We start from the raw sequence: 20,590 nt of genomic DNA, 5'->3' as shown, positions 1-20,590 counted from the left end.
CACCCGGTCCCACACCACGGCTCCCACTCGACACCGACACAAACCTACACTTACAGTACATACACAAATACACACCCAGGCATAAACAGACATAAACAAACACTCTGTGAGCCATGTGAACAAACACACACAAACACACACACTTTTATTAATATCAAAAAGTTACGCACTAAAGCTTTAACTTAATAGTTGACAACTTATCATTCAATCTTTGCAGATCTAGTCTCGTGTATCAAATCTGTTCCTGTGAAATGTGCGTCACAACAGCCTCGACAGATTTGAATATCACAGGACTTCGGCTACATGGCTGTGTTAGGGCAGACACCGGGTCACATCTGTTTGACTTGATGACAGCAGCGGGTGACGAGCTGTGAAACCAGACGGATCATGGAGAAATCCCCCTGGAGGTCAGTTCTCAGTTAGAGAGCATGAAGGAGCGGCGCTGACAGCTACGCAGTCATAACTCAGACACAGGAGACGGAGTAATTTCATGACACAGTCTACCTTGTTATTAGATGTGTCAGTTTCAGCCTGTAATGTCGGCGTGATCTAAGTTCTTCTTTAGGATTAGATACAGGGGATGGTATTATGACGGTGTCATGACGGTGTCGTAAAGAACGTATATCCATGATCAACATTTGAGTAATATTGCAAGTGAAATGTTGAGCACGGACGGCCCTACAAATCATGCAGATGGTGCTCTTCTTTTACAGGAAATCCCATATTGAAGAAAAGGATGTATGCGTGTGGACTGTGGATTATTTTAGAAAAGCTGGGGGGAGTAGCCTGCCTCATCACATACAGTAATAACTAGGGCTTCCCACTCTTAGTTTACTAATAATTAAAAAAAAAAGATTCTTTTATGGTTTATTCATGCTAAATGACTTATTTCCAAGAAACGTATGAGCACATCTCTGGTAAAAACAAGATTTAAAGTGGTACTATTGCATGATTCTTTGTGGAGAAAACTCTCTGTACTGCAATTATATTGCGCTTTTCTATTCTCAACGATCACACAAAGTGCACAGATCTGTCGATTAAATTAACTAATCGATAAGTCGACAAAATCATATAGGGATGCACTGAATCCAGATTTTTGGGGTCCGGCCAAATACCGAATCCACTGGTTAAGATTCTGCCGAATCGAAAGTTTTTAGCTGTGACTGTCCTTCCTTTGCCGTACCTGAAGTTGCTGCATTTTGCCTGCTGTCTGTAGATTCCTTCATGCACAACTCGTATTCTTTCGGATGTTTCATACGCAAATGTATTAACAGCGGCGATGTGTGTTGTTTAGGGTCCTCACCACCACGAGACAAATCGGCATTGCAGATTGAACATGTAGCTTGACTTGAATGGCCTTCTTTTGACTGAAAGTACTGCCAAACAACACTTTTTCTGCTCACGAGTTCCATTTTCACTTTCTCACAGCCTGCTGCATTGAACGGTCCACCTACGTAAACACCTTCCCGTAATCAACGGCGCCGTCATTACGTCGAACAGCGTAGCGCGCGTAGTGCAAGCGTAGGGTTCGGTGGGAAAAAAAAATCTAAGGTTCGGCAGAAACAGAACCCCGTAAAAAAACGGCCAATATTCGGCTGAATCCGAATCCTGGATTTGGTGCATCCATAAAATCATATGAGTATTAGTCGACCGAGAACTTATTTAGTCGAGGACAGCCCTAGTAATAACAGAACAGCGAGTCTTTTTAGCACCTGGTTTGGAGGGCCCATTTTATTTTTAGGGCTGCCCCCTCTCAGTCCATTACTCGACATGGCGGTCGTTTGGTCTCAGTCGACTAAGATTTTTTTTTCCATGCTGAATGACTTATTTCCAAGAAACATATGAGCACATCTCTGGTGAACACAAGATTTAAAGTGGTGCTTTTGCATGATTCTTTGTGGAGAAACTTAGTTTGACAGATCTGTCAATAAAATCAACTAACTAAGTGTTAGTCGACTACGAATTTCCTTAGTCGTGGAAAGCTCTACTTGTTTTTCTACAAAACCCCTTGTAGTGAAGGAAAAAAAAACAGGCTCAAGTACTCAGTAAAACACACAGACACACATACAAGGAGTGAGCAGAGCACTCTGGCTGCCGCCCAGAATCGTTGCTGATTATCAGGAACACTACCTCAGCCATTCACAGGAGACTCACTGCAGCATCTCATCACTGTGAAGAAGCGCGCAGCTCAGTGAAAGAGAAACTTATTCGTTAGGCAATTCATCTCCATTGATTTCTACCCTCAGGGGCGCAGGCTGTGCAATACCAGAGACAGATGTCTGTGGATTTAAAAGGATATGTACACTGAGGCAATTCATTTTGTATTTAATCATACGAATGCTATCCTTAAGGTACTATTAATCACTGTAAGGTGAATATGAAGTGGATGTCACATCTGTAAAGGAAAGGTGATAAAGAAGGGAGGAAGGGGGGTTTTGGCTCCTGCGGCTGCAGGATCTGAAGTGGAGCAATGGCTCCCTCTGCAGAGCAGAAAGAGCAACACAGCAAGACGTGCCCCCGCCCTCCGGTTCCCATCAGGTAAGTTACACAAGCTGCATCTCATGTTGCTTATATTGCCTCCTCGAGGCCTCCACCTGCCTCCCTTCCTCGCGTCTTAGTCCCTCCCACCGAGGAGGCACGGGAGAGACGCGAGGAAATCATGGGAGGAGAGAGGCAACGAGCAAATGGGTTTTAGAGGGATGAGACGTCCTTTCCTCTGAAGCTTCACATGAATTTGTCAGCTGTATGAGGGGAAATTAGCAACTCCTTCAGCTGCATGGCTTCAGGCAAGGCAGCTCTCGTGTATCCTCGCCTATAGCTCCTCGGTGATCCCTTCTCGATGCTTGCTCCTCGGGGCAGAAATAGGAGTTTGAGACGGCCTTCACCGAGGAGGGACAGAACAACTCCCCGTTCAGCCGAGGAGCGAGGAGCTATCAAATAAGGCACACGGGATGTACCTACACATTAATATTGAGATGTGTGTCCATACAAATGTGTGTAGTTATTGTTGAATAATACTGAGAGAGATGGTAATCTGCTCATATTTTCATTTCCAAGTCTAAGCAGACGTGATGGAGATGAGCTCCACAGACATGGGAGTGAGCAGTGAAGACAAAGACCGAAACAAAGAGAGACAGAACAAAACTCATTGGTTCTTATGTACACAGCAAATAGTCAAGCTTAAAAAAAAAAAAAAAAAAAAAAAAACTTCTGCACTTTTATGTTATGTTAGGTCACTTCTGCCAGACCATAATAAATGTTTGTAGCACAGCGAGAAGCTGCTGTTTATATTAAAGTCTGTCTGGGTAATATGTAAAACAGAAGGCACACATGTAAACATCTGCAGAGGAGACATGAGGAACACCATACATCTCAAAGTGACAAGCATAACAGGTTACTGACTTCTGGTCAGCTAGGGGTGAGACAGAAGAAAGTCTAATGAGGCAATTAACTGAACACGGTCAATATGCGCGAGTCGTTCTGGCCATTGATTCAATTAATTGAGATGTTTTACCTTTCAAAAGGTCCCAACAACATGTTTGTAGAGTAATGCTCGAATTCAAGTTAGCATCGACTTTACATTTAATTAAAATGTTAATTGGTGCTATTTTAAGTTGTCTTGCTTTGAAAACGTTTGAGAACACTTCTGAGTTTTGGTTGTTAAAAACAATTCAATTGAAAAATGACACCAATCACCCAAATCACTAACCACACCACAATTTATGTAACTGTAATCACTATTACAATAAGTGCATATCGACTTTTCACTACATTACAGCCTTTACATAGACGGCCTTTACATATACATTGCGTTAAAACTGATTCAACACCACTAACTAGATCATAATTTGCACTGTTTTTGCTTTGTTTGGCTCATGTGTATTGTGTTATCGCCATATCACTTTCGCATATCCTTCGTCTTACTTACACCTCACTTTGCACCGACTTTGTAATGCCTACTTAATCTGCACTTTATGTAGCCTTTTGTATTCTGTATTCCTGTACTGTATTGATTGTGAAACTGTAGGTTGTCCTGCATGCTTATGCTTTTCTTGGCCGGGTCGCCGTTGCAAATGAGAACCTGTTCTCAACGGCCTACCTGGTTAAATAAAGGTTAACTAAAGTAAAAAATAAAATCATCAAGCCACAAACATCTGCTGGTTTTTCTCCTTTGGCTGGCTAGTCACAGTCACAGCGTTGGGGAATCCCCTGCTGAGAGCTCCGTCTGGATCACATTTACACATACAGTAATCACAGAATTTTTGAAGCAAAAATACATATTATATGAGAAAAAAGTGACATACTGTATATACATGATTCATTACGTGGTCAATTAATCAATCAATTATTCCTTTGATTAACAGAATGTGCGTCGAATTTGGTAACATACCAATATGAATGTGAAAATACCTGTTTAACTGCAACTAACGATTACTTTCATCGATTAATCGGTTGTTTTCTCGATTAATGGATTAGTTGTTTGGTCTATAAAATGTCAGAAAATGGTCCTCAAAGATATTCAGTTTACTGTCACAGAGGAGTGAAGAAGCTAGAAAAGATTCCCATTTAAGATGCTGGAATCAGAGAATGTACTTTTTTTTCATAAGAAATGACGTCAATCAATTAATCGATTATCAAAAACGACTGATTTAATAGTTGACAACCAACTGATTATTTGTTGCAGCTCTACTGCTGACGGCCAGAAGCCTTTTAGTGCTGACAAAATGGTGCTAACTGGCACTCAATCCGATCCACCTATTTTGTGCCTTTTTGCTTATACGATTGTTCCTTCCCTGAACACATTTAAGTCCTTTTTCAGAAAACTTCAGAAATTCGACCCTTAATATTTCATGGTATGCTTGTAGAGGCATCCGCAGTATGCTTCACACCTTCAGACTGGGTGATAAAGTGACCAGATTAGGGCTAGGTATTGTTAAAAAAAAAAAAGCTATACGGATACCAATACAGTGACTTCAATAACGGTTCCTAAACCATACTTTTTTCGACACCGATTTTATCAAACAAAAAGAAAATTACAACATTACAGCACAAATCTTTTCAATCATTTCTACGTGATCCCCGTCTCTGTGCGTGACGTGGTTTTTCCTGCCTGCCTCTACGTAACAGACAGCCAAACACAGACATTATTAGGTCTTGGTAGAAGCATGCTGCGCGCTTATTGGCTCACTGACGCCGATGAGATTTACTCTCAATTCGGTCGGTGCCTGAAAAGTATCGAATTCGCTACCCAGCCCTAGTCCAAATCCACCTGAGAGAACATTGAGACATGCTGATCTTTCTCTTTCTTGAGGTAGGCAATAATGGAAAACTAGCGGCAGACACGATAAAAGTAATTGCTGAGACAGCAGGGACAACACGACGATACAACAAGATGTGACACCACACCGTCTGCCACTGGGCCCAGTAAACAAACACATTAAAACACAGGCATGCTGGCAGGGACTCGTGCACTATGCTGCATGCAGGGAAGGCAGACATGCATAATAGACCCATCTGCTCTCGTAAAGCTAAAAACACCTGCTCGGCATCATCAAAACAAAGAGCAACATCATCGGTGGTTGTGCCCCTTTGCCCTCTCCCTCTTTAGATACGGTTTGGAATGTAGACTCAGTGCTGCGCTAAATTATTCGGCACAAACGTTCTTTTTTTTAAAACAGCAGGGGCAGAACTGCAATACACCGGCCACATCCATCAACCAAACACCTACAGCCGGACACGCGCACACGCACGCGCGCACACACACACACACACACACACCTAAACATTCTGCCGTATCGATTCCTTTCACAGTGCATTCCTCTGTATGAAAGAGAGGCTCTGACTCCATCTTCCATCTATTTCACAATAACGTCAGGTAGGTATGTGATGTGTAAATCCTCTTTGTCCAGAAACAAATAAAAGAGGAGACTTGAATAGAGCAAACAGCAGGAAAGATGTAGCAGGGTACGCTGACATAGACATGCCCCATATTCTTCAATGGCAATGTTGAATTCAAGGGTAATGACTTGTCCCTGGTGATGTTACCGGCTAAACGTAGAGCATAGTGTTGTTATGGATTCACACAGAGTGCAAAGTGACTTTTTGGCACCGTCTACGTGAGTTTACGCTACCTATTGTGTTACTTGTATTTTCAACTTCAGTTCACCGTTGACCTGTTTGGTTTGCATGCATATACAACTGTAACAGAACCCAGACATTTCTGCTTTGTGTGTTACCAATGTTATAACATGGGGGTAAAAGACAAACAAACCAGCCACCTTTATTTGGATAACTCCAGTAAGATTTACAAGAAGAAAAAAAAAAAAAGGAAAACTAAAATCTGTGTTAAATGAGTCCAACCATTTTCCCAAGTGTCCAGCATAGCGCTTTTTTTAGTTTTTTTATAGAGAATGGCCTTTTTCAACATAGAAACAAAGCTTCTCATGTTTCCAAGCCCTCTGTTATAAGTCAAAGGGGGCCTGACAATAAGTGTCTAGGACTGTAAATGAAACCACACATTGGAATCTGTGTGTGTGGGTGTCTTTTTGCCAATGTTTAACAGAGTGGGGGTCTTATGTTCACGGGAAGAAGATACCTTTGGCATGAGGCAGTCAAGTTCTGTTGTACAGGCTGTTAGCGCCGGGCTCGATAGGTTTAGGTTAAGGTCTCTGGTGGGGTGTGTATCCAAAGACAAACGGCGACAATAGATTAAAAAAGATAAAGAGACATAAAACAAACAGTAATCTTCTACGGCTGTCTAAATGTAAAGACAAAGGAGGACTTCCTTTATAGTGTAATCTGGATCAGGGAAGTAGGTTAGCCCTACAGTACATGACAAAAAAAAAGACCCATTTTCCTGCTATGTCAGGGGAGCTGAGCTTCAAAGAAGTAGTGTGGCCCAAATAATCTGGCTCTCCTGGGAGAGGGAGGCGCTGAGGTTGATAGATTGGGGAGAATGAAAGGACACACAGAGGCAGCAGTATAGAGCCCTAGTATGTTTCTTTAATGTCAACCAATTTCATTATCATTTGGATGTAGGCTTTATAGGATTATTCTTTTTCTTAGCAGCTATCATGTTTTCCCAAATGATGTACAGATTTGTATGCATTGTATTACGAAATGGCTTGAAAAATAGTGCAAACACAGTAGCTGCTGTAAATGGAGCACGCCCTGCGACCCCCCCCCCAGGTTTGGGCTAGAGCTGGTTGTCAACTATTAAATTAATTGCAAACTATTTTGATAAGGCCATGGTTCTCAGCAGGAAACCGATGGAGTGCCTTCTCCAGGTAGGGAATGAGTCCTTACCCCAAGTGAAGGAGTTCAAGTACCTTGGGGTCTTGTTCGCGAGTGAGGGGACAATGGAGCGGGAGATTGGTCGGAGAATCGGCACAGCAGGTGCGGTATTACATTCAATTTATCGCACCGTTGTGACGAAAAGAGAGCTGAGCCAGAAGGCAAAGCTCTCAATCTACCGGTCAGTTTTTGTTCCTACCCTCACCTATGGTCATGAAGGCTGGGTCATGACCGAAAGAACAAGATCCAGGGTACAAGCGGCCGAAATGGGTTTCCTCAGGAGGGTAGCTGGCGTTTCCCTTAGAGATAGGGTGAGAAGCTCAGTTATCCGTGAGGAGCTCGGAGTAGAGCCGCTGCTCCTTTGCGTCGAAAGGAGCCAGTTGAGGTGGTTCGGGCATCTGGTAAGGATGCCCCCTGGGCGCCTCCCTAGGGAGGTGTTCCAGGCACGTCCAGCTGGGAGGAGGCCTCGGGGGAGACCCAGGACTAGGTGGAGGGATTATATCTCTAACCTGGCCTGGGAACGCCTCGGGATCCCCCAGTCGGAGCTGGTTAATGTGGCCCGGGAAAGGGAAGTTTGGGGTCCCCTGCTGGAGCTGCTACCCCCGCGACCCGACCCCGGATAAGCGGATGAAGATGGATGGATGGATGGACTATTTTGATAATTGATTAATTGGTTTGAGTATTTTTTTTTCTGAAAAAAAAGTAATAATTCTCTGATTGCAGCTTGTTAAATGTGACTATTTTCTAGTTTCTTCTCTCCTCTGTGACAGTAAATTGAATATCTTTGAGTTATGAACAAAACAAGACATTAGAGGACGTCATCCTTTGGAAAACACCGATCGACATTTTTTCATCATTTTCTGACATTTTAGAGACCAAACAACTAATCCATTACTCTAGAAAATAATCCACACACTCATTGACAATGATCGTTAGTTGCGGCCTTAGTTTGGGCTGAGCCCCGATTGTTTACAACGTCTGGCTCCACCCCTGGCTCAGAGCCAATCATATTGTCTGAGATAGTTTACAAAAAAGGGTTGAACCCAAATCCTCCCATTGTCACATCTTCTACAGTATTACACAGTTAAAACAGGGAGACAAAAAGGGACTGGCATGGCAGCAGTTCTGGGTTACTCTGATTCAAAAGCATTTGCCACTTCACTAACCAAGGTGGTTACTAAATAAGCCAGGTTTGATGATGCATGAAGGAAGTTTCCCCATCTTGGAGAGTGGGAAAGTTTCCAGTGATTACGCCACCATCTATCGCTCCATCTGTCTGTTAACCAAGTCACTGCCAGTGACAGCCTCGCTCAGGACAGCGCACACTGTGTGAACAAAGCCTGTCTATGTCTGATAATCTGCAGTGGACCTTGCTCAAGGAGACACTGCTGCTTAGTCACTGTCTGAAGCTGTGTGTCTGTGATCCAGAGGCTGACAAACTGCAGTTATCCTGAATGACTAATGTAAAATTCAAAACTGCAGCTTTCATTCATAACATAGAACGGTAAGGAGGCATACATTGAGACATCTGTGAACTGGATAGTGGCAGTATGTGTGACTCACTTCCTGTATGTGTACAAACACGTCCGTTTTCTGAGTGAAGTCCTGTATTGTACTGTATCTGTGGTTGGGTGGGGTTTACTTGCAACATCAGCAACAGACCCTCAGCTGTTAAACTGCACCCTGACACCAGTTGCCACATACGGCCGCAGCCACTAACCACATTCCACGGCCCAAACACTTATGCCTACAGACATGTATGGCCCTCACACAGAAGCAGTCTACTCTGTATCCATTAGCAGCAAAGAGATCACTAAACAGCATCAGAACCATAGACTGTAAAACTAATGGACGAAGCTTCCGGGTCTGAAAAGTGAAGCCAATGCAGAAGTGCCTTAAACCTGCATTCTAGCTAATTTCCAGCAGGGAGTGACTACACTGGCCCAAAAAGACGTCTGTTTCTATAGAAGTCTATGAGTAAATGAGCCTACTTCTCACTTGATTTATTACCTCAGTAAACATTTTCATAACGAGTTTATGGTCTCATTTGCTAGTTTCAAGTCTTCAATACAGCATAATGTTTATTTAGTAAATTATGGTCCCATTTATTTAAAAAAAAAAAAAGCAAGATAAAGCAGGGGATGCTTTAGGGTGTGGCTACAAGCTGACCTGTCAATCATGATAGAGGCCTAGCATTGCTTATCTATGGCACTGTGTACATTAAAATAGACCTGAACTTGTGTTTGGGTGTTGTCCATGTTTTTTATCTTAAACTTTGACCCCCTCACTGTGTGTTTTCACGTCATTAAAGTCGATTGGATGATTTTCGTCGCCTAAAAATGTCTGGTTCAGCGTTCTGCCAACAAAGCTAGCTCGCTAGCGCTAACGTTAGCTGGTAACTTAAGGGAAAGTCTGCTGATTTTGTGTGTACTGCAATACATGCAGATGAATAGCGCAAGTACCAGGAGGTTCATGTTTAGCCGCCGATACATCTCCGCTTGATGACTCGCTTCAGAAGGGTTGAAAATCAGCAACTTTCACCCTTTAGCGTTTAGCTTAGTGCAGCGCCATAAACAACACTGGCTTGGCTGCGTCATCCTCCCCAGTTTGGGAAAACATCTGGTTTAACAAGATGGTGAGATTAAATGGCCGTCAAGCATGTCCGGTCAGTGGGACTTAGAAAAGATAAGGCTGTGAAAGAAAGTGCTGTCCTTGAAAGGCCAGCGCAGGAGGACATCCGGTGACTATCACACTAATGTTATATAAATTAAATAGGAAAGAACAAAGAGCTTCAGGGTCTTCAAGGCGCAACAACAAGTGAACAAAGTATATGAGAAAAGTCAGCTGTTGTTTCGATAGCTCACGCTTAGGCCTATCGCGATAGTCAATAAATCAATTAATCGCACAATAAAATAAATTAGCTCGATAATTTTTGCGGCCGTGATAATTTCCATTTGCATGCTTGTTTGTTTGTTTTCCTTGTCTCTCTCTCTCTCTCTCTCTCTCTCTCTCTCTCTACCAAAGAGACTGGAGGACCACTCTCGGCTCCTTAGCGTAACGAGGAGTGAACCCTCGTCAGTCGCATGGTCTTTGTGTGGGGAGGCGGGACTACTGGCGGCGAGAGACAGACAGAGAAAACGCTAGTTGTTGGAGCAGGGTTTCCCGCCGCACTTTGCAGTTAAGACGCCGTCAAAAATAAATAAATAAAGTATATGAGTGATATCCGCCGTGTTACTCGGCGTCCTGTTTTCTCCCTTTCATTCCAAAGCAAACAGTTGACGACCTGCAGGTGGAGGCGGTGGAGACAGGCTCGGACATACACGCCGCTGTGGACTCAGTCTCGCAAGCGGTTTCAAGAAAGTGGCTGCATGTGTCCGACAATGCACAGAACATTAACCGGTACAAGCCTACAGCTGTCCGCGGACACGGAGTGCGGAAAGTGTGTCAGCGGCTCCCAGACGGTGAACTGAGACTCCGTTACCCGCTGGTCGGTCAACGGTTAATGATCGGTTATTTAATTTCATTGTGTTTTCTTTTGGAAGGCTGGCTGCCAAAAATCAACACTTACTAGCTAATTAATTAGCCTGAGGTAAACAATAGCTATCAGTAAACAGAAGTGACGTGGTGGTTGGCGTCTGGTGTGTGCGCCAGTTTTTGTGTGTGCGCCAGTGTTTGTGTGTGGGTAGGTGTGGGTGTGTGGGTGTGTGTGTGTGGGTGTGTGTGGGTGTCGGCCCACCCCCGTGAAGCTTCAACCTGCAGACAGCAGAGGAGCAGAAGAAAGTAGCTGCACCTTCGCCAAAATGAAGACTGAAAAACAGAACTATTTTGATACAAACATTTACTCGCCATGTGGCAGATAGCCACAAATATATAGATAGATGTATTATTTATTAATTATATATTATTTAAATTTAATATTTAGTGTTTATTAAATAATTGTTCAATGTAGTACATAGTCTGTAGTCTATCACACAAACTCTCGACGAATGCTGCAAACATTTGACAGCCAGTACGAATTGCCTGGGAGAAACTACGTGTTCTAAGATATGTCTAAAGACATATTGTGGATATTTAAAATGTCTTCCAGTTCCAGTGTTAAATATTCTTTAGAAATAAAAGTTTAGTGATCTTTGAAAAGGTGTACCTGCATTATTATGCCATTATCATTATATTCGATGAAAATGGTCTCAGAACGACAAGATTATCGTTTATCGCAATCATTTCTGGCACAATTTATCGTCCAGCAAAATTTGTTATCGTGACAGGCCTACTCGCAGTGAAAATTAACAAATGAGACAACAAACAAGAATTTCCCTGCCTCACAGCTAGGACATTACGTGAATTACAGCTGATGTAGAACATTTCCTTACAAACAATAGGCCTACTGTATTACATAATAAACTGCAACATAAACTTGCCTAGTTGCATAAAGATAAGAATAGATAAAGAATGTGGATATGTGAATTCAATGGTGAAAGAAGTAAGAATCTTTATTAAATGCTTGATTTGAACAATAAAGCTTTGTTCTGTCTTTCACTAAACACATTAGGCAAACCAAGTCCAGTCATTACCATGGGAACAATAGCAGGACATTGGCTGAATTTTGCTCACGGCTTGAAGAAACTGAGATTAAACAACTTTTCATTTCTGTGAGCACTCAAGAGGCTGAGTGGGAACAAAAGTGCTCTACAATGATGTTCACACAAAGCTTGTGTAATAAAAAAAAAAGTTAAACATTTGCTAGTTAAAACAGCCCTCAGCATACCCAAAGAAAGCCTCCAATCAGAAAGCTCTAGTGGTGGAGCTTTGAATGAAAGGAAGGGTCTCAGAAGGGGTAGACTTTTGCCTGGCATCTCCCTTGCAGTGTTCAACATGCCAGAAAGCCCTGGGGCTGCACAGGCACACTTTAGAGTTCATATAGATTCAAGCACTACTGGGTAGTCCCACACTAATTTGGAAGATTGGGCTACACATCTCATTTCATAATTCTCTCACAGACCTCTATAGACCTAGTCTTGGTAACTTTGACCAGAGTTCTGGTAGAACGTATTCACTCTTAAGAACCCCCAGGCCTCTGAGCCCCTTTTCCTGGCATGTCGTGCCCCAGCACAGGGCTTGGTTTTGGGCTACAGCGCAGCAATGGCTCATTGTTCTCTGGGTACACAGAGCTGCCTTAAGAGGGAGAATCGGGGGGAAGTTTTGGCATCCCTTGAAAACGACTCTTTTCTCAATGGGTGATTGGTCTGAGGTGCTTCCTTTTACTGGCAAAAGTGTCGTCCTGACAACATCTATATGAACTCTCCCTCTGTGTAAGTGGGGAAACAAATATATGCTTACATTAACAGGCTGAGTTCATCACAGCTTTCTGCCAGGTCACATTAAACGCTAGCAGAAGCCACAGTGAGAGATGCTGAACATGAGGCTCCCTAGAGTGCAAGGTCTGCCTCTGAACTAAAAACCATACATCCAAGCATCTGGAGTAAACGCATCAGTTAGACAATATCTCAGACCTGGGATAAATGACACCAGGGCCGACCAGTTTCCAGTTTCCAGTGATAAAAGCAAGATAGAGCTGCAAAGATGAATCGATTCTCAACTATTAAAGGAGTTTGCAACTATTTTGATAATCGGTTTGAGTCATTTTTAATGAGAAAAAAAGTGTTTCTGATTCCAGTTACTTAAATGTGAATGTTTTCCAGTAACTTCACTTCTCTATGACAGTTAACTGAATATTATTTGAGTTTTGGACAAAACAAGACATTTGTGGACGTCATCTTGGGCTTTGGGAAACACTGATAGAAAACATTTTATTGACCAAAACAAGTAATCGATTGATCGGCAATATAATCTACAGATTAATCCACTATGAAAACAATCGTTAGTTGCAGCCCTAAAGCAAGAAAATACAAACAAGGAAACATTTCTCTAGCTGCTAAACCAAGTACTTATAAGAGCTTCTTCTTTTGCAAATGCATGACTTTGCATAAAAACACTGCATCACCTCACTTAAATTTCAAAATAGGAGTAACCGCATTACTGTTGGGACCACACATTCTTTTTAGGGTGGGTGAATATATGCGGAGCAAGGGAAACACCCATATTATCCAAACTTTAACTACAGCCACTAGTGCGTTCAGTTTGGATACTTACGGGTGAGAGTGTGAGGATCTACAGGGTGGAGAAGGGCAGAGCACCAAAACCAACCAAACCGCAGCCCAAAGCTGTTTAAGCTTATACTCAACACGAATGCCAGACTGCCAGACCTTGTCATACTGTACACTCCTGCAGGCCGGGAGAGAGTGTGGTTGGATGGGTGTGTCATCACACACACACACACACACACACACGTAACCACTTCCTGGCCCTGCATAGCTGGTGGTAGCCAAAGTGGTGTGAACTACCGGGGACCATCCTTGAGTTAAACATGAGTCGGAGCATTAAAATACAAGACATTCCATCCCCACCTCCATAATAATAACCGCGATAGCACAGGCTCCCACTGCATGCCTGGGTGGCTTCAGCTGAAATAGAAGAGCCGGCGAGGACAGAGACAGAGCAGAGTCCACAGACACACTGGTGGGCTTGTGGATCAGAGAGGAGGGATGTAGAAAGCAGATGTCTTTTCTGTTCCCACTGAGAACAGCAGGCAGAGGATCGACAGGACGGCTGCAGAATGGATTTCTGGACATATGCTGTATGAGCATGTAATCTTTTGCTCGATTTCTCATTCTCCTTCCACTCTCTGACCAGATTGCCACAACAAAATGATTCAGCAGCGGACCTCAGAGGATGTGGAGTCGGTACTTCTCTTGATAATGCCAAGACACTTACACTAACAAGTAGCCGAAGGATATAATATGTCTAAACATCAAACTGGCACCTGGCAATATTTTAAACATTTTAATCTTTTATTCCGACTGCCATAATTAGGTACATAGTCATACATCCTCAAAGTCTGGTTCTGTGGTTTCTAGATTAATAATACAAGTCTTGGCAAAATTTGCTTCCAGCCTCAAGGCATGTTAACACACACTCATTGTGACAGTGAGTGCTTTTTTTATTGCCATTTTAGTGCATTCAAAAGATTCTACAAGCATTACCCCTTAAAGGACAATTCCGGCGCAAAATGAACCTAGGGGTTGATAACATATGCGTACCGAGTCGACCGTTCTCTGGGATTTGTTTTCATGCTAATCGAATGTGTCTCTAGCTTGAAACAAGCTAGCGCAAACCGGTGATTAGCTTATAACGCTAGCCTTCGGGGCAGAGGGTAAATCGCTAGCTAGTCTTTATAATCTATCTTTTTAATGAACTGTCTGTACACTTACAAAGTTCAATGCTTCGGTTTACATGTAGGGACCCTCATTATGCTACCGTTGAAGTGTGGTGCTATTTTGAGCCTTGTTAGTGGTGTAGAAATGGCGATATACGCTCTGCCCCGACGACTAGCTTTATAAGCTAATCAGCGGTTTGCGCTAGCTTGTTTCAAGCTAGAGACACATTCGCATGAGCATTCGATTAGCATGAAAACAAATCCCAGAGAACGGTAGACTCGGTACACATATGTTATTAACCCCTAGGTTCAGCTTGCGCCGGATTTGTCCTTTAACAACATTTAATGCGAAATTTGTAAGCTAATCACATAATACCGAATACACATTTTCATTGCCCACATACATACAAATGAGTTTTCAAAACAAAACTGGCACCACCCACTTTGGGTTCAGTCCAACAAAGGAGACTTTCTCTCTCTCAGTTGTTTTTGTATTGTGCATTTCATTCTCTGATAACATGTCATTGACTGACACAAATTCCAGACAAACCACCTTCCCATAAACACATTTACATAAGAGGCTCAAATGTTGCCACAAACGGGCGTGCCCACACAAATGTGATGTTCCTTGGCATGGTGAAAAGGGGGGGGGGGTGCTTTCACACTGAGGTAGCCTGCTTCATTGAAATGCAACAGACAGGTTCCACAGTGGCATTGACTGAGCCCTAACACACAGAGCCAGAATTCCCTGAAAGAGGATCATTAGCATTGGCAACAAAGTTAGAGCCACAAATTCATCTTGTATGAGAACCAGCGGAGAGCAGATTACACAGTTAGGGAAGCAATGATTGTTTGCCGAGAAAGGAAGGGAAGTCTTTACCCTGATAAATAACTAATACCAAAGCCGGCCTACGGAAAGCCGTTCCACTCCCTATTCAGCCCCATTGTACCAAATTTGGTTGCAGTTCCACCAGAGTTCCACTGGGGGTGATCGCAGGCGAGTGCAAAATGAATGGGACTCTATGGAGCTAGACGGCTAAATTAGTCTCTTTCGCCCGACTGTCGTTGAGAAATCTCAGATTTGATTGTAGTTTTTGCAAGTTCAACATGGATTATAGGTCGAAAGTTAAATGAACGAGTACTTATGTCCTTTTGATTTCTTACAGGTTGAGTCATTGTTGCCCATAACACGCTAGCATTCTGTTAATGAATGCTGATTGGTCAGTGAAGGACTGATTACGATCAGAGATCCCGCTTGACGGCATCCAAAGCAGAACCAGAATGTCAGAGTGAATATTTCGGCGTGGTCTTTAAAACATTAGCAGACCTCTTTCTAGCACGTGTATTAACAGGGGGAGGCTAACCTGTCAGCTGTGTTGTATTAACAGGGAGAGCCTAACCTGTCAGCTGTGTTGTATTAACAGGTAGAGCCTAACCTGTCAGCTGTGTTGTATTAACAGGTAGAGGCTAACCTGTCAGCTGTGTTGTATTAACAGGTAGAGGCTAACCTGTCAGCTGTGTTGTATTAACAGGTAGAGGCTAACCTGTCAGCTGTGTTGTATTAACAGGTAGAGACTAACCTGTCAGCTGTGTTGTATTAACAGGTAGAGACTAACCTGTCAGCTGTGTTGTATTAACAGGTAGAGGCTAACCTGTCAGCTGTGTTGTCGATGCCTCGAGAGAACAAAGGAAGTGACTCAGAGCTTGCCGTAAAGCAGTATCTCTGGCCGTATATGTGTATGACATCATTGACATTTTAAAAGGCTTTTTAGAACAAAAAAGCCACTTTAAAAACATCTAACACCCAGCAGTGTGTATTTTCTTAGCCTCCCCTTTCGAATGCAACATTCAAATTACTAGACAAAAAATGATATCCTGAGAAAAGTGGGGGGTATAGCTCCATAGAGTCCCATTCATTCTGCACTCGCCTGTGAGCGCCCCCTATATGGATCAAGAATGGAACTGCAACCAGTTCAGAAGCCGGAAGTAACGAGAGAGTGGAACTTCTTCCCTTATTAGAAATTCTTTGCTAATACACAGACTAAACAGGATGAAGTAATACAAGTTAGTAGTGGAATATCCGTGAAGATGAATGTGACGGTTGTTATGTTAGTCTCTTTTTTATGTCCTTTTCATTTATGTTTTTCTCCCGAATGTATGTAGAGAACAGTCCTATTTTCTAGGGCTGCAACTAACGATTATTTTTAATTATTGATTAATCTGTCGATTATTTTATCGATTAATCAAAAGTTGTTCGGTCTATAAATGTCAGAAAATGGTGAAAAAATATCAACCATTTTTTCCAAAGCCCAAGATGACGTCCTCAAATGTCTTGTTTTTGTCCACAACTCGAAGATATTCAGTTTACTGTCACAGAGGAGTGAACAGACAAGAAAATATTCACATTTAACAAGCTGGAATCCAAAATTCTTTACTTTTTTGTCATAAAAAATAACTTACTAACTTAAAATTTAGTAGTTGACAACTAATCTATTCATCGATTCATCTTTGCTGCTGAGTTAGTGGTGGAATATCCTTGAAGATCAATGTAATGGTTCAGCGTATGCCTGGTCAGTCCCTTTTCCATCCCCTTTTTATTTCATTTTTTTCTTTCCCAAAAAGCATGTAAAGAACAGTCCTCTTTTCACTTCTGCTCCCTCCTCATCTAACCCTCAACCGACCCCGCTGGCCAAATAAATACATTCATAAATATTATACAAGACATATCATGAATGCCTCCACTGCCTAAAAAAGCCCGTGATCCACTGCTCTCTTATCACAATGCCTCTGAGGAAAATAGCCTACACTGTTTGTACACCCCGGAGACAATCATCAACTCACATCATCTGAAAATAAACCTAAACACATGAGATAATTCACTTCTGCCTAACATACTGAACACACATTTAACCACAAACACTACTGCATCTCCAGTTGGTGTTATGCATTATTGGCCTTAATGAGCCTGTGTGTCAGCTATGAATTTACGCTGCTCAGACACCAGATCAGACTAATTCTGACTGCACATCAATACAAGTGTGCCTGACTCTCCGGGGGCTACTGGCATTTTCCTTCTGATATGAATTATAAACTAGTACGCGTGCCGACAATGTGTATGCCTGCACACACACACGGGCAGGACGAAAAAGCAAGATATATTCAGAGAGGAAAGTAGAGTGACAGAATCAATACCCCATCTTTTTCCTATTTGCTATATTGCACCATTAACATTCCTTAAATATCCTCTTACAATTGAATCCCCCACCTCTTCTCTATCCCTGAAACTCTCTTCCACACACAAATCCCAACAATTCTCTGAATCTGACCTTCCAAAACTATGTTCAGCTAAAATGTTGGTTTTAGAGCTGCAGCGACAAATCGATTCGAAAAAAAATCCTCGCCAACTGTTTTGATAATCGATTAATCGTTAGAGTAATTTTCCATGCAAAATGGAAGAAAATGCTGTTTTAAGACGCTCAAATCTTGAAGTTTTTCTTGCTCTTTTCGGTTTTATATCATAATAAACTGAATATCCTAGAGTTTTGGACTGGCAAAACAAGACATTTAAAAACACCACCTTGGACTTTGAGAAACTGGGATGGACATTTTTCACTATTTTTTATTTTACAGACATTTTTATTTTACAGACATTTTACAGACCAAACGATTAATCGAGAAAATAATCGATAATGAAATGAATCGTTAGTTGCAGCCCTAGTGGGTTAAGTTGGAATTGAATGCACTAAAACTGAAACATGTTTCTGACTGAATAACCAAGTGAAAGCAAAATAATATTCAAACTGCCTCAGGCACAGAGGCAAGTGACAAGTGTGTGTGTTTGTGTGTGAGAGAGAGAGAGAGAGAGAGAGAGAGAGAGAGAGAGGGGACGGTAATGGAGATAGACAAGAGGGAGGACTTTACATCAAAACAGCATTAAAGTATCCCTTGAGTAATAAATAATTAGAGGTTAGATTGGTCGCTTCTGAGCCCCTCTGCTCTGCCGACAAACGGTGGCTAATATAAAACAGTTGTTGACATGGGAGCATTGCAGAGAGGAAGAGGAAAACACGCATGAAGAGTAATCCAGTGATAAACAGCCGAGAGGGATACACAGGCCACAGCTCTGACCTAGTTCTCAAATGCACTAAAAAAAATAAAAAATAAAATAAAGCAGTTAAAAAAAGACATAGCCTACAAATGAGCCAAGGCGCTCAAGAGCAGTTTTGAGAATCAAAGACAGTGTGTGAGAACAGTTGATCAAGGTGAATATCAAGGGAAGCAGACATCTCTTGAGAAAAGTATAGCCTAATGCAGGGCAACCATAAGAATATTAAAACACCACCATGAGGAGATGGAACAGAACATAAACATAAATCACATTTAAGTTACTATCAACCCGCTGCTTAGTACCACAGGCACAGATCTCAGTATGGATATATATTGCTATTTTTGTTCAGAGTCGAGTAAAATACTAAGTAGTTTGGAAATGCTACAATTAACAGTTTTAATTTGAGTGTGACGTGAACTCAGCAGAATAGCTCTCCAATGCAGTTTAATTAAGACATCGCACAAATCAAAGCAGGGCACGCGCACACGCACACACACACACACACACACACACACACACACTCAAAAGCCTTCAAAACATGATTAAAAGTGTGTCAAAGAAGTTTGCAGAGGGAGAGGGATCAGTCCAAGTTGTAAACAGACAGTCCCCACATAGAGTGTGTGTGTGTGTGTGTGTGTGTGTGTGTGTGTGTGTGTGTGTGTGTGGTGAGGTGGAGATAACTGGCGGACAATCTGAGTTACCTGTGATGTGTCCAGGAAAACGCTCTTTCTGAACTTCCCTCGCCGTATCTCCATTTCAAGAGCAGAGCCGCGGGCGACGGTTGCTCTCGCTGTTTGATTACGGCAAAACATCGTCTCTGCCTTCTGCCAACTTCACAGATAGTCCCGTGTGAACCGTAATAACTGAACTTAAAGTGAGCTCAAAGGGACGAATCGCTTCGAAAACTGCCAAACAGCCGAGCGCAGACACAGGTGGTCCAAATTTGGCCCCACCGGTGGGGAGGGCACTCCCGCGAGAGATTGAGGCAAGCCCCGAATCAAACACTAACGTTTCTTCTGATGTGGGAGCCGAGACTGAAGTTAGTCCACTCACAGGAAGGAGAGGAAAAAAAAAAAAAAAGTGATTTGCAGAGTCTTCCTCCACAGCTGACTTTTCACTTTCCCAAACACTGCCCCTTGTGCGCGTAACAGTGACACGGTGACACCCCATGTGGTGGAGCTGGGACCTTACTTTGCCCTGTTCTGTATCCGGAGACCCCTACCGGTGATGAATGCCGGGTGGAGATTTACTAATGCAATATCTCAGATGCCTGTTATAGGCCCGTTTGTCGTCACCTTCCTAAAATAATGGCCTATGTTATTTTTTTGACAAAAATGATTTTCTTGCCTAAATCATCATCCTCACGTCACATGAATGCATGTTCCAAACATTTGCCTAAGTCATTTATTCCTCTTGTGTTGCATAATTGACAGACATTGTTATTAGTATGTCAATAGTCATTTATTTTCATAACATTTTTGAGTGAAATTATTAATAAATATATATTCAGTATTTGGTTCAGTTTTTTTTTGTGCTTTCTGAAAAACCTGAAAAAATGACTTGGGCCATTATTTTAGGAAGGTGACGTTATTTATTTCAGTCATTCATCAGCAGGGCTGGATGAAGCATGTAGAAATGTAGAAGGCAATCATCAAAATTAGGCTACTTTTATATGAATGAATAATGTCTTTAGTCCCACTTGCATTTATTTATTTTGTACTTTTGTGCCACAACATAGCCTACATTTAACCCCACATTTTAAACTTCCTTCTAAATTTCCCTTTAAAGGGGAACACACCTCCTACATTTAGAATTCCAATATGTTATTTCCATCGCCGAGGAAAGTTCAATGGATGTGAACATGAGCATCTCAAAGCCACCAGAGAATTAGGCTCAAACTTGTGATGTCCATCCAT

At 42.3% G+C, this 20,590-nt stretch overlaps 1 protein-coding gene across 2 annotated transcripts in view; it reads right to left on the bottom strand.

Moving 5' to 3' along the window:
- Positions 1 to 19,817, bottom strand: part of rtkna (rhotekin a) — an 87,094-nt gene extending 67,277 nt beyond the window's left edge. Inside the window, exon 1 of one of the 2 annotated variants that reach the window (XM_078251542.1) lies at positions 19,376 to 19,817. In XM_078251542.1, coding sequence (XP_078107668.1) covers positions 19,376 to 19,486 — 111 coding nt within the window. In that variant the 5' untranslated portion in view covers positions 19,487 to 19,817. The remainder of the gene's footprint in view (positions 1 to 19,375) is intronic. The other variant, XM_078251540.1, reaches the window with a different exon arrangement.
- Between the last annotated feature and the right edge of the window lie 773 nt (positions 19,818 to 20,590).

Source organism: Sander vitreus, chromosome 5, assembly GCF_031162955.1.
Source record: "Sander vitreus isolate 19-12246 chromosome 5, sanVit1, whole genome shotgun sequence".
Taxonomy (NCBI): Eukaryota; Metazoa; Chordata; class Actinopteri; order Perciformes; family Percidae; genus Sander; species Sander vitreus.
This window is presented reverse-complemented; position numbering and strand designations above follow the sequence as displayed.